General features: G+C 42.3%; 1 protein-coding gene across 7 annotated transcripts in view; it reads left to right on the top strand.

The window, feature by feature from the left end:
- plekhm3 (pleckstrin homology domain containing, family M, member 3) overlaps positions 1-15332 on the top strand; it is a 35464-nt gene continuing 20132 nt past the window's right edge. Inside the window, exons 1-3 of one of the 7 annotated variants that reach the window (XM_034128680.1) lie at positions 1-44; positions 2385-3379; positions 9221-10318. In XM_034128680.1, the coding sequence (XP_033984571.1) occupies positions 2869-3379; positions 9221-10318 (1609 nt within the window). In that variant the 5' untranslated portion in view covers positions 1-44; positions 2385-2868. Of the gene's footprint in view, positions 45-2050; positions 2155-2373; positions 3380-9220; positions 10319-15332 lie in introns of those variants that run through there. The other 6 variants (XM_034128676.1, XM_034128679.1, XM_034128682.1 and 3 more) reach the window with 6 other exon arrangements.

Below are 15332 nucleotides of genomic sequence, written 5' to 3'. Positions count from 1 at the left end.
TCACTGACGGACTGTCAAAATGACATAGTGGTAAACACAGTAAGGTGAGTCTTGATTTATGTTTTACTGTTTGTTTATGGCACCAGTTTCACCTCAATACCAGTACAGATCCACTGACATATTATGGTTCAGATGTGAGAGAGTGGACAGATTTAAGTGGTTTTAAAGTGACATTGATCAAGGATGGAGAGAGAGGCTAACGTTAGCTGCTAGCTAACTAGCCTAGGCTCCCATCACATAGCTGGGGATAAAAACAGGCCTTATTCAGCCAGCTTCAGAGGAGTTAGTCTTTTATATATATGGTGTTTTATACGTCCTGTGTGTCGTGAAAAACAGGACATATTAGAGAGCTAACTCACGTAGCAGGTTAATGTAGCTACCGGAAAGGCTGACCGTGGCTTCACCTCTGTGTGTTTACTGCTGAGATGCTGACTGTGGCTGTTTGCAGAAGAGAGACAAACAAGTGCACTGAGCCTCTTTTCAGTCTCTTTTTAGCTGTAATTATTAAACGTCAGTAGAGTCATTGTGTAATGTTTCTTCAGGAATTAAAGATGATGTATCCACTGACTTAATATTAATTAATTCAATATTTATTTACTGTTACTATTTGAGTTGTTTACGATTTACAGAAACGCTTGACTTATATGTTGACATTATCATTTCCAGTTTTTTATACATTCTACTCTTGTGTATATAATATGTTTAGTTTTGCCCATCTTTGTTCCGTTTGGTTGATTTATAGCTGTTTGTTTAGGCTGTATTTCCGTGCTAAGGCAAAATGAGACAAACTCTTTGAATGTGTGTTTGCATCTTTGGCCAAGTGGATTATTTCGAATAATCAATATATGTGAATCATGTGAAAGTGAAACAAAATGTCAGTTCAAGCCAAAGTAACATACTCGTGATACCACAATCTAACAAATCAGCACTTCATGCATTCCGTATTGTTTTCAAGACTGTTTTCCTTGTCCTCGTATCATATTTTAGCATTATCATATATATAAAAAAAACAAATACATTTGAAAGAGTATTCCTTTCTGCTTTATTCTTCAGCTTACTCCATCTCTGAAGAGTATTGTAATCTGTGCTCTTCCAACTAATGTTTGCTGTATTGGCTTGACAGCATGTGTGAGTCAACAGTTCAGTGGCGAGCTCGATGAGTAACACGATGACGATGTTCAGGTCAGAGCTTTATCTACAGGCAGATGATGGCATGGAAACATGCTGGTATACGAGTATACAGGCTGTTCAAATATAAATCAAATATATACTGTTTTAAGATTTCCTTAAAAATATGCTGTAAAAAAAACAGTGTTTTATAATTCACAAGAATAAATAGCACGTATATTAAAAATTAACAGAGCTTAGACCACTTTATTATTCTAACATACATTTGCCTACGTACTTGCATTTTTATGGCATTACAGTTTTATTTAGTTTACATTTTTTGGTTTGATCATTGATGTAATTATATGCGGTATACACTTTTAGATTGAAGGTGAATTTCAACAGAAATGATTGCGTGAAATTGGGGAAATAGCAAACAATTGAGTCAGCAGTTTAATTTTAAAGCCGGAACTGTTTACCACTACATATTTTCATGGTACTATCAACGGGTGTATGGTATCGTACTTTTGTAAGCATAATGCATATAAGTACATTTTAAAATAACATTTTTAATAAATCGAATAAAGACAATTCAAATCACAGTGATATCTACGATAATATCTTCCTTTGTAACAAATCATCGTGGATGAATGGTGAATATTCAATGTGTAACGCCTGGCGAGACTAGACATTGAACTGCAGTGATGTCATGTCCTTTAAATAATTCATATGTAGAGAAAAGTAAAAGAGGCTGAGCTGTGGAGGATAAGAAAATCAATAAAGGCGAGAGAGCACAAATGGTAAAAGAAAGAGGATTTCAGAGAGGGCACGAGAGAGACAGATGAGTGGAGAGAATCAGAAGAGACAGGCAGATGGATGGTAACCCCACCCTGGCCTGCTTCCTCTCCGCTGGTCAGTCCGGTGATAAGCAGCCGAGGAGGAAGTCGAGTATTATTTCATCAGGACATTTTGGGGGGGGGGATGATCGTTTCTGTTTGCTGAGGAGCAATCTGTGAAGCTCCGGTGTGATGAAGATATTGTAGGTGGGTCAGTAGTTTCATTCTTTGAGTTTTAAACTAGAGGGTTCAGTATCCTTTGTTTATCTTTTGTGGCAAAAGCCTCTGTTTATAGTTTGAAGAAAGCGCTTTGAGAACGAGTCGTTTTATATATAATTTAAGCCAAGTATTCACACTGTCAGCTGTATTTCCATTTTTTTGTTCGGCTTCCTCTTAACCATTTCCTCTTTCTCTCTTCTGTGTGTTACAGTGAGTCCACAGACAGTCGCCATCTGATGACTGCACAGCCACCTGGCCGGCCAAAATAACTTCCCCTGAACAGTTCAGTATGTGTGGAGGGAATTCAATGTTTGTCTGCCTTAAGTGTTTTTATCTGGCTAAATAACGGCGTTTCTCACCCAAATTGGCTTGATTTCGGGGAATCCCAGGCTCTGGCAGAAAGCCTCAGTAGCTTTCCCCAGAGAGGCAGTCGACTCTCCGTCCAGAGCCAGAGGCACACTGAGGAAACATAGACTGTCACCCTCAAGGCCCCGTCTTGAGGAGGAGAGCAGGACTTGGCTTCGGAAGCAGTTTGTGAAGCCTGAGGGCTGTTTGGATCTCCCCCCCCCCCCCCCATCTCTTAGCCTGCATGAGACCAGTTGACAGTCAGTTTGGTCTGTTGGACATGTGGATGTTGCTAACAGGAATTTCGTCTCCAGTTTGTAAAACCATCTAGCTGTGGGACTTGTAGCTCAGGGGCCCAGCCATGGAGGGTCTTGAGCAGCTTGACATGGTGGGCAATATCAGCCCGGCTCTAGAGGCCACTGAGGAATTTATCCACTGCATGGGTGGGATGCAAGGCCAAGGTCCGAGTCAGGCTCAGACCGGGACCCTGCAGCCCAAGCAGCTGCAGGAAGGGTCCAGTGCCGCTCTGGGGAAGCTGAGCTCCAGTGGCGTGTGGGGTCTGCTGGCCAGAGAGCAGACAGAGGTGGGACCCCTGGGCCTGGCCTGGGCCGACAACTTCACCGTGTTGGGGCTGGGGGTGGGCTTGAGGCACGGCAAGAGAAGCCGAGCACGCTCCACCAACGACCTGGCAGCCCAAAGCAAGGAGTGCACCCACAACACCGCAAACTCCTCGTCCAACTCGGCCTTCAAGAAGGGACACAACCGGTCCAGATCGGACGTCAACTACCGACCGTCTGTATACACGGACAACGGACTGCCCACTGTGGACTGCAACACTCTGAAGAACATGATCCTCAACCACCAGCCAGAGGGTGAGTTTACACACTGTGATATCATGATGAAGGTAGCTTTTATGAATATGTTTTTTTTTCGCTTTCCAAAGATTCTTATTTGTGGGCTATATTAATTGGAATGCACATTGGCTCTGCCGATTGTAAAGAATGTGATATTAAAGCAAATAGAAACAAGCTTTTAACAGTTACAGTAGGTCTCTTGATTAGTATTGACATGTAGAAAGTGTTGGAATTCGGATGTCAACTTTGAAAAGTAAATTGGTTAACCAGGAAGAATATTTTTGACCTGTCTTTATGTCGTGTCCATTCGAAATGGAAAAATCTATCAAAATAAGCTTGTAATTTTTCACTCAAGAAAGATTAGCTGACAAAAACAGACAAACCTTTTTTGGACCATAGAAAAGGTAATTTCATAGCACCCATTGTCACAATATCTTCTCTGGTGATGTTTTTAATGTACCATGTTATCGGAGCTGATACTGAATACCTGCACATGTCAGATATTTTGACCATGGCAGTAAAACAAGACCTTACCCAACCCGATTACACTGAGTGTATCTATCGGTTAGTCAAAGTAACTGAGGACACATCTTGCTGTGGAGATGTCTTCATGCTGCGATTACCACAAACACAATTCAATTGACCTCCATTGAGAAACATAACCTCTATCCTCAAAGCTAAATGGAAAATTACATGGTTGTACATTTGGGTGAGCTGACCCTTTCAGGATTTACCTAATTGGGCATTTGTCACATGGAGAGCCGTCTTTGCTTTGAATGTTTGAATGTGAAGACGATGTGATTTCCTCTGCTGACCAACAGTCCGGTCCCTACCTGTCCGAGACATAACACACCTCCTCCCCCTCCACCCCCTCCTCCTTCACTCTGATCGACCGTCCATTCAGCAGAAAGCTCTCTCAGCCTTTTTAAGGGCCTTTCAGAGGACAGAAGTCTCGGACTAGCTGTGCTGCAGACCGGGGCGTATGCTGTACTTACGTTGAAGCATCCTCGGAGAAAGCAATAATGATAGAAGATGATGATAACTTGAAATGACACAGCTGTGCTATGACAGTGAGTGTTCAGACAGAGAGCCACACACACACACACACACACACACACACACACACACACACACACACACACACACACACACACACACACACACACACACACACACACACACACACACACACACACACACACACACACACACACACACACACACACACACACACACACACACACACACACACACACACACACACACACACACACACACTTGTTTGTGTGTTTTGGCCATCTGAAGGCCTAAGGAGATCCTAAGCGATCCTGAGGGATAATAGCCTGTAATCCTGTCAGCAAATGGACTCAAATGAGGCGAGAGAAGAGGAAACCCAATTACCCGGCCCCTGATACTGGCAGGATTATTTAGTATTAGCATATGTGTGAAAAGGCATCAGGCTATTTAGTTTGGCTCGATGTGCGTTGAAAGGAGAGAAGTAGGAAAAGGCCGGTAATAAGCAGAGAGTGATTTAACTCGGCCATGTCTTTCCATTAGTGACAGCTGGGGATGTTTAGATGGGAAATGGAAATGATGATCATTATTATATACACAATATACTTGTCTTTATGGGACCAAACACACTGGCTGTAGGTGTAGCTTTTTATCAAAGCTCCTATGTCTTCTAACATTGCCCACTGCATTTGTTTTTATATTATGATTCGCATAATAATTGGTCTATTTTTGGTAGCATATTACATTGCAAGCATTCGTCAATCATTTTATACTCATTAAAGCTCAAAGTCAATGCAAGGAAACGGCTTGTGCTTGCAGCCATTATTATAGGAATCTGCATCTGGAGTAAAGAGTTGAATGACAGGTGAAAAAAAGTAACTTTAGAAACAGTGTGTAAAGGTATAACTTACGGATATGTCTCTACACGTACCCGTAGATGCAAGTAGTTGTTTGAAGAACTTGAGACCTGTCTAGTGCTTGACCCTACAAAACTTCTCCCCTAGTGCATGCTGGGATAGCTTTACCCCTGATCATTATAAGCACTATGTTTTAGAGTGTGTCTGCAGGTGCTTTCTGCTCTTTCATTTGCAGTCTGTGTGTGCATTTGTATCCAGGAAGCCGTTGGAGTCTGTTAATTTGCAAAGCGACATGTAATATGATGATTTGCTACCTTATCAGTGGGTAAGGTTGCTTGTTTAAGGAGGTTTGATTGACCTGAGGGCAGCACTGCTGTATAGTTAGTGTGCAGCCCTGAGAGAAAATTGTTAATGCTGGTTGAAGGCTGTATGTGTTTATTAGACTGTTACTATTAGAGTGTGATGTGAAAACCCACCAGGTGGAGATGAAGGCTAATTGAACCGAGCAGTTCTCCTCGCCACAATGTCTAATTCTCATCTCGACCCTCCCAAGCGTAAAGACTGCCAATCAGCCAGTCTTGATTCCAGCTAAAAACTTATTTGCATATTCATTTGTTCCTTTAGCAAAAAGGTTTGTTAGCATGCAAAGTCAGTGACACCATGTCCACTGCTGTTTTGATAAGATTGATGAGGCACTTGACTCGCCACCGGAGCTGTGAAGGATTTAGCTTTTCCTCTCCCCTCCTTGAGTGATTTAGCACGTTAAAGAAACAAAATGCAATATCTGCCAATTAGTCTGCTCCTGTGGGGGTTCACAATTAAATCAGTTTGTGGGATTGGTTTTAGGGGAAGGAGATTGTTGATGTTTTTAAGTAAAGCTACCACACTAAAAGACGTCAATATATTCAGGTTAAAACTGGATTGAATTTGGCTGAAAAGTTTTATTTTGTATTTCTAGGTAGCATATATGCATTGTTTCAACATCATTTCAGTCAATGTGGAACTGCTCCTAAAGGCATGCATGAAATATAGATAAAATATGGGTTACATTTTTAATTCACATCTAAAAAAACTCCCTTTAAAAACAAATAACTTAATCTGCTTTCAGTATTTTAGATGTTTACAGTCATTGCTGCCCTCTCTATAGTTCTAAAGATTCATTTTTCATACTCTAGCTAGTAGTTGTTGCAGCTGCTTCGCTCTCTTCCTCTTTCAGACAGCAGATACAGCGGGCTGGGATTAAAACAAAAAAATAAAAACTGTCCAGAATGAGGAAATATTTGTCCAGTGTTTGGTTTCCTTTATGAGGTGAAACGCTGTGTGGTGAAATCAGTGAAGGATGGCTGATGTTCACAAATATTCATCCACAGGCCACCGGCATGCTGTAATGTTTGCTTTTACGAAACTATTCTGAAATCTGACACACAATCATTGCAAAACTACATGTTGACCTTTTTATGAACTTCAAAAAAAGGTCCGTAGATGTATGAACTTTTGAAAAGCTGAGACTGAATTGTTTTAAAGTGTTGGGCAACCAAAGAGCGGGCAGATATTATCTTTTTTTAGATACAGTGTAACTAGGCAAATATGATGGTGGATATGCAAAAGCAAGTTACACAAATACATGTTCTATAGCAGTGGTTCTCAACTGGTGGGTCGCGACCCAAAAGTGGGTCGAAAAAAAAGTTGAAATTTTTTTTTTTGAATTTCTTTTTTTTTTTTTTTTTTTTTTTTTTGGGAAAAAATGCAAACTTTTATTTTGAAGGACCGATTTTCTAACGCTGTGCATGCAGTAGGCGTTGGACTGGAAGTACCGGAGACCATAAATGGTTTTGAAAACTTCTGTCACGTAGTGATCATCTTCTCAATAAAACATCTCTGCTGATGTTTTTTCGAGTCTTCTGGCCAATCAGAATCAAGATTGTTGCCGGAAGTCCCCACGGAGAATAACTGCGGTAGAACTATTCACATCCATGGGTACAACTTCAGATAAAAATGAACACATAATGAAATATGACCCCCGGTTTGATGATTGACAGGTCACAGAACAATGGGAGCTATCTACCCTTACCCACAATTTAAAGTAAGTCACACAGACTATCTCCTCTTTACTCTTCTCTCAACAAGCTGTCAGAACTAAGTGAAAAACAAACAATGGCATAAAATATTATTAATATGTCGGGTAGTAATAGATTTATTTATTTTCTTCTCAGAGTGTACCAGAATGCGTAGTTTGTTAGTATTTCTAAAAATCTCAATTGCAAAGTGTATTATTTAATATTTACGGGGTGGGGGGTACACTGATGTAAAGTTGATAGAACGTGAAATATCTATATCTAAATGTGATAGATCTTTAGATTAAATCATTATCAGTAATCACAGGATATTTCCACTTTTTTGACATTTCATAGGCCAAACGATGAATCTACAAACGTTCCTGCAGATCAATCGATAATTAAATAATTGTTAATTACATCTCTACTGGTATTTGTCCAGTTTTAAAAGCATCATTTTGAGCAGGCCAGTGGATGCAGCAGAGCATAGTAATACAGTTTGGTTTTATGTCCTAGCAGAGGTCCCTGCTGTTGTCTGAAGCCTCCAGTCCTTAATCAGAAAGAAAACACTCCACAATCACAAGAGTATACAGAGAGAGGAAATGCATAAATGAGAGTAAAACAAACCTCCTGAACAGCAAACTATGGAGAAAAGGAGAGAAAATAACAAACTGGTGAGAGGGTGTGCCTCTGGCCTCTAGATTAAGACAATGGGACAGTTTGCCTTGTGGCCTCCTTAACAATACTGCTTCTTCCTGCCTTGGCGACAAGAAACGTTCTCAGAGAATCACCAGCACGCCGCTATCTCTTACCATAATACCAACGCTCTGTCCGAGGCGCAAGCTTCAGATAAAGACCCTTGTGTAGGAAGCTGGCCCATCTAGACAGATATCCATCAGACGCCTGAGGATTTAGGGATGCTGAGTGGAAAAAGCTGCAAAGGCAAACTAGGACAAAAGATGCCTTTTCACTGTTATGGTTTCAGTCTTGCTGTCTCATAATCCACAGTAACCTAATTAGGTACTTGAGTTCAAGCTATAGATACTCCAGACTCCATCGTATAAAAACGTATTTTCAGCAAAAACCAATATCCCCCTTCAAAAGTGACTTTAAAGATTCTGGCTGTGATTTGTTGGATTTACAGGACAGTTTTGTGAGACTTGTGAACCTTTGCCCATGTTGCAGTCTCTATGGGTCCTGACTCTGGGTCATGATGCCTTCAGGTGCCAGGGGAGTCATGGTCATAAGTGCAAAGCTGGCAGTAAATAGACTGGGCTCCAGAATCACGAGCAGCATACGGTGTTACTCTACAAGCCGTGTCAACATAACCAAAGAAACCTGAGTCTTTTAGACAAACAAAGTAACTACAACTCCTGATGGAAATCTTAGGAGAGACACTTAACCATTATCTTAGTTTATAGGGAAGTGTCTTCTACTGGATGGAAAACAACCTTTAAGAGTATTTGTAAAAAGCCTATATTCAGAATCAGGTTTGATACCAGGTAGATTAAAACATACAAGGAATTTGATGTTGTGGTGCATACATAAACATACTATACAAATAAAACAAAAATTAAAAACACAGATAGAAAACTATTTAAAGAAAACTATAATAACATAAAAAAATATAGCAGTATTTTTGAGCAGAATAGAATTGGAATAACATATGTGCAGTGATGAAAAACAAGATATTGTATACATTGTGTGCACTAACTGGTCTTCCTTGCTAAAGATTCACTTCCAGTGAGAAGTTATGACAGTATAGCAAGATATAATAGTATCTCACCTGGCTCCTTCTTGGCCAGTGGCAAGGTGTTTATCCAGAGTAAAACTATTATCCTGTTATCCATTTTGTGGTCATCTTGAACAAACACAATTTTCTTCTGTGTCTTATTACCCCCTTTTTCTGTTTCTTCCTCCTCACCTCTGTGCAGCTGATAAAAGCAGCAGCAGCAGCAAAGTGGTGAAGCAGGGGGAGATGGAGCAGCGCGAGGGTCCGCGGGGTCGCTGGACGCGCTGCCATGTGGAGCTGACGCCCTGCGAGCTGCGGATCTACACCCTGGACAGCAGCGCCAACCGCCAGCTGGGCACCGCCTGCTCTCTGTCCCACTGCCAGAGCATCATCTCCCCGGCACCCTGCAGCGTGGCCGGGCAGATCCCCCAGCCCGCAGACCCTCGCACGCTCCAGGCTTTGTTCTTCAACAGCACGCGTCTCCAGCTGAGGGCAGCCAGCCAATGGGAGGCCGTGGAGTGGAGACGGCTGATGTGGGACAGGGTGCAGGCGGTCCGACCCGTGAGGAAGGAGAACCACCAGCGCAAGAGCGCAGCGGAGAAGCAACAGGTCGTCAAGTTTTCTGCACCCATGTCACCGTCCTCGTCGTCAGGGCTCGACACCAGGCCTGACGGAGACAGCGACACCCCCTCCTCATCAGAGGCGTCGCACTCTCTCGAGTCGACTGTCCCGAGCAGACCCACCACCCTGCCTCTGTTCACCCAACGCTGCCAGGACGTCCTCAAATCTGGCCTGCTCCACAAGCTGATGGATCAGAACAACTGGAGAGCCTTCACCTTCGTCCTGACCAGATCCACGCTCAGGGCTTTCCCTACCGAGGGCCGAGGGTCTGTGTCCAAGCCTGTCCTCCAGTACACCCTGTCCTCCTGCTCGGCTGTGCAGAACGACCAGGAGCCAGAGAACGGAGAGCCGTGGACAGACAGAGGGGGCCGCTTCCAGGTAGTTTTCCCAAAAGACGTACTCAGGCTTCAGGCGGACGATCAGCCCAAGGCCCAGGAGTGGGTGGAGGCCCTGCGGGAGGCGGTGGGAGCGCAGAGGCCTGCCCAGGAGGAAGGGGGAGAATCAGGAGAAGGAGCTCCAGCCCTCCAGGGAGTTCTGCTGAGATCGAAACCAACCAGGGAGCGGAGACAGCGGGAGGCCCAGAGAGCCAAGAGGCAGTCCGTCACCACCAGCTTCCTCAGTATCCTCACCTGTTTGGCTGTGGAGAAGGGCCTGACTGCTCAGAGCTTCAGGTGTGCAGGTAAATGACCCACACACACTCACACACTGTATGAAAAGATAACACTTTTTACCCAAAAAGGTTAAAAATGTCAACATGGCATAGATAGACAATCCTCGAGACTCATTACCTTACCGGTTCCCCAGTAATAGCATATAGATACTTTTTCAACCTGGGCTTGTTTTCTAACTGTAGATCTATTCTTAGTGCAGGTAGACTGAAGGTTTCAAGTTTCTACAACACCTTTTGCATAACAAACCACGATTGGCTCCGAAATCAGCCGAAAAATCCTGCTGTGTCCAGGTGTTAGACTCAAAGCAACGTCGATGAATACAGAAAGAACACAAATTCCCTTTTGTCAACCTCTTTGTCGTTTTTGTTACATTGACAACATTTAATTGGGTTGAAGTGGTTTATTATTATTTGTATCCTGTTGAACAGAAAAATGCTTCCTCTTTGAAAATACATGTACCTATTCCTGTCGGTCAGGTATTCTGTGGGTTTTTATAGTCAGACCATTTGAATGTCCTGCACCACCTCTCACTCTTTATTATAATGACTGTTAGTTTCCATACCAGGCGCTTGTACTGCCCCATAAATGGCAGGCGGTGCGTTTACTCTCCCTGGGTGTGAAACGAGGGCTTCCTCTCTCTCCCCTCTCTCTCTCTCTTTTAGGAGGGCTTTGAATAATCACCGCTCACCTCCCTTTTTTTATTTGTAACAACTGGCTTATTAATGCAGGGGCTGTTTGAAAGGCCAGCTGAAACAGGAACAAGGACAGAGGCCGTCTGGGGGCAACTGATGATAATTGGCAGGCTTAAAGCACCGGAGGAGAGGAAAAATGGATGAATGAATGAATGAATGAATGAATGAGAGCGAATGAAAGCGGCCTGGGGATGCTACAGTGGTCAGGCTTGATCGTGGTTGTTTGATTGAAGGGTTTCTGGGTAGAGCTGGATGGGAGGGACAGCTGGATACGTCCATTTTCTATACAGAGCACACCTCTGCTCTCTCAATCCGTTTATTTCCCTTCTTTCTTTTCCCTTTCAACGCTTCATTCAGACTCACAGCCTTCCCTTCTTTTTGTCTCCCTTTTATTTATTTGACTGTATCCCTTCTTAGTCTCCTGCAGTGTTACTTAGCAGGTCCTGAAAAAAGGCTTTTACACCATCTCCATTCAAGGCATTAAAATGTCATTTAAGTCCACTAGTTATTGTAAGAGTAATTGTGTTTTTTATAAATGTATAGAATCTCATCTTTACATTTCACTTTTACCAGCATTCAAATATAAATGTTCACTTTAACTGTGGATAATATATCTCTCTCTTTTTTTTATTCTCTGCTCTCCCCTGGCTCTCATCTCGGTAACAGGACAGCTGTTTTTTTTTTTTAGATGTGGCCCATGTTTCAAATAAAACCTTGATTATTCTGAGCTAAACACATTGATATCTCTGCAGCCTCTAGCACACTTTCAGGAGGGGAGTGAGAGGAGTGGAAACGATGTTGGGTAATATATAGGGGCAGTGAAATGTAATATACCAGCTTGGCATTGCTAAAACAACTAATTGGTTATGTATCGATCAAAACTGACAATCTATCTCAACTGTGGAGAATGGCTGCTTCTCTCTTTTTGATATGATTCTAAATCAAATACTTTTAGGGTTGTGGGTTTAACCTCAACTTTAGGAACTTATTGCGTCCATTTTCTTTATTTTTGGAGTATTTTAATATTGAAATGAAAATAATCAACCTTATGATTCATTTGTTAGTTAGTGTATCCCATCTACTATAATTGTATGATGCAGCTTGTCACATTTCATATTTATTGTAATTATTAATGTATATGCAGATTTGAAATACTATGCAAAGTTGCTTATGGGTCTAAAGGCCGTAGATGGCCGGGTTAAGGCTCCTATTGGCCAGGAAACCCCTATAATTCATCAAAAGCCTTCATGTTCTGTTGTTTATCTTAATGCACATATGGTATTATTCATATATGAAGCCACTAGTATAAACACGATCTCTTGATGTTCTGTATGCTACTTTAGTTTCTCTTTGAACTTGATTCAAGTCTGCCCTCTGCATATGCATGCTACGTCCAGCCATACATATCCAGTGATTGGTTATTTAACATCAAAATGTAAAATGTATTCAACTAATTACACATGGGACCTGATGCGTTTTTGATTCCTTTTGAAGGAAACGGTTAGTGTTTGTTTGAAGACCCTGAAGCCCCATCACCCCCCAGCCTCACACACACACACATTGTGAGTGTGTCCTCAGGTTTGGTGACCCCTGTCGTTGCAGTGGAGCACATTCTCAGGCCCCCGATGGACCATGTGAATCTGTTATATGAGGGAGGGGGGGGGGGTTTGTGTGAAGTGGAAATCAGGAGATATGAGGGAATCCAGAAAGTAGGAGGTGGGCTCACATCAAAAGATGGACAGTCTCTCACTCTCTCTCTAACACACACACACACACACACACACACACACACACACACAGGCACACACAGACACACAGACACACAGACACACAGACACACACACACACACACACACACACACAGTCTTACTTATACTCTTCATTTGTGCGCATTTTCATTTGAGTGTTTGGTCGGTGTGAATGAGACACATCAAAGCTCAAGCTTCTCTCGTCTTTTCAGTTTTAATTCACACACGTGTTCATAACAGACAAACACTCACACTCACACACACACTCACACCTTCACTCAGAGGTGTGGTGGTTTAAAACCCGCGGCGGGCAGATGAAAGTGTGAGCCGCTTCTTCGCCCCGATGTCACCCCCTCTCTCTATCTTCCTGTATCTCGACGTCTCTCTATCTCTCTCTCTTCACCGTACACTCACCCCGGCAGGTCAAAGTGACCCTCTCTCACTACAGAGAGCCGCGGTACAAACGGTAGACCTTTGAGCTACGTTTGAATTCCCATTCATCTTTTCCCTCTGTCCCTCCTTTTTTTGTCCCAGAAAAAAGAGCCATAAAAGATCAGAGAGGAATGGAGAAAGCAGTGGTTACTCTGTGCTGATAATGGAGGAAGTAGTTAGCAGCAGAGAGCATTAATAGGGACTCAACATTAAGAAAGGAGCATTCATGAGTGCTGTAGATGTTGTGTATCAGATGAAAATGTAGTTCCTAACAAGTGGACACCTAGTCTTTGTGTATGTGAACATATCAACAGTCTTATACTGTATATATGTACTTTTATCAAAAATATATATTTTATTTAACAGACTTGATCCCTTAACACCACCTACAAAAGCAGTTGCTATATACATATTTTAATTTGCACATCATCACAGTTGTCCTTACTGGTTCTGTCTACTTAAATATTATTGTGCCGGCTAAATCATAAATAAATAAAGCTGAAAATTAACAAAACAATGTAACTGTGCAGGGACTGATCAAATGTCTAGGCAAGAATATCCTTCTTGTTCCCTGGTAAATAAACAATATGCCCACTCTGGTGCGCTAATCCCACCTCCGCCTGGCTCAAATAAATAACAAATAACCCAGTGCCCAAAGCTGCCTTCCAAATAAAAGCATAAACAACCACTTTAACAACAAAAACGGCAAGAAAACAAATGTTAAACTATAAAATAAGATAAGTGTATCTCCATCAGTTATATCTTGACTTTGTTTTGCTGCTTGTTAAAGCTTTGGTCCGCATCAGATTTTTACACTTTCCTCTTCCATAGTCACACATGCATTATCTGTTGAGGTTTTATAGCCCTTTCCCACTGTACAGGGATCATTTTTTACTGACTTTGGCACCTCCATCTATGTTTTACTTCTGGGTGTTTTCTCTTCTTGTCTCATGATATAGAATTTGAGGTTGGGGTGAAAGGTAGTTATTTAGTTTGCAAATGTTTTCAGGCGTATGTGTCTTTGTTCCTCGGGTCCCAACAGCAGCAGACCGAATTCAAGGCCACAGTTGGGCAGAGAGCCGGCCTGGTGGTCAGGTCTTTCCTGGAAGTGACACACTGTTTCTCTGACTGTTGACCATCCGGCTGCCTGCTGGCTGCTGACCAGTGGACTGTGGTTCTTTTGAAAGAGCATGCACCCTAACGACAACATGAGCTCACAGATTTAATTATACTGCAGAGCTACACACATGTATTCGATCATCGGGTTCTTAAATAAGATAAGACTTTGTTGTTTTCCATTTAAGGCAAAAATGTAACCAAAGGAAAAAAAACAAATACCCCTTGTCTAAACTTTGGAAAGTGATGATTTATGGATATGTGTCAGGCACAAAGCTTTTGTAAGTGTAACTCGCACTTTGATCGAATGTCTAACTGATATAAATGTGGTTTGTACGGTTGAGCCAAATTCTTTCTCACAAGAGAAATGTGTTATCCCTCTAAGTTAGAAGGACACATTTCTCAAGAGGACCATCAAAAACTCCAGACAACCCGGTCCTTTGCACAATGAAAGATTTAGTCGAGTCCCTCCAGCAGAACACGTAACAAGGACCCTTATGACATGCAAGACGAGGGTCATGTGACTGGCAGACTCTATATGGCGAGCGGCTGTGACTCAGAAGGTAGAGTGGTTGTCCACCAATCAGGAAGTTGGTGGTGCGATCCCCAGCCCAAAGTGTCAAGGTCCTTGAGCAAGATACTTAACCCCAAGTTGCTCCTGATGGCATGCCCAGTGGTGTGTGAGTGTTTGTTAGTCCCACTGAGCAGGTAGCATCTAGCATGGTAGCCTCTGTGTGAATGGCTGAATGCTGAGGGGGTTGCAAAGACTGTAAAAGTAGTTTATAATGCAGTCCATTTACCATGTCACAACCCTCACACACTGTAGGGTATACCTACAGTAGCTTACCTTGACCTGGGACATATGATGTTTATGACCAGTAGGTAAGCCCCACCCACTTATTATGATTAGTGAGATTGGATCCAAAAGCTGGGGAAATGGGATAAAGACTATGAATATCAGGTTGTCAGTTTTTTCTGGTAAATTAATATAATATATATATTTTTTTAATGTTGATGCTATTTTTAAATTACCG

Source organism: Trematomus bernacchii, unplaced genomic scaffold (genome assembly GCF_902827165.1).
Source record: "Trematomus bernacchii unplaced genomic scaffold, fTreBer1.1, whole genome shotgun sequence".
NCBI lineage: Eukaryota > Metazoa > Chordata > Actinopteri > Perciformes > Nototheniidae > Trematomus > Trematomus bernacchii.
The sequence above is the reverse complement of the archived record's forward strand: the minus strand, read 5'-3'. Positions and strand labels throughout refer to the sequence as shown.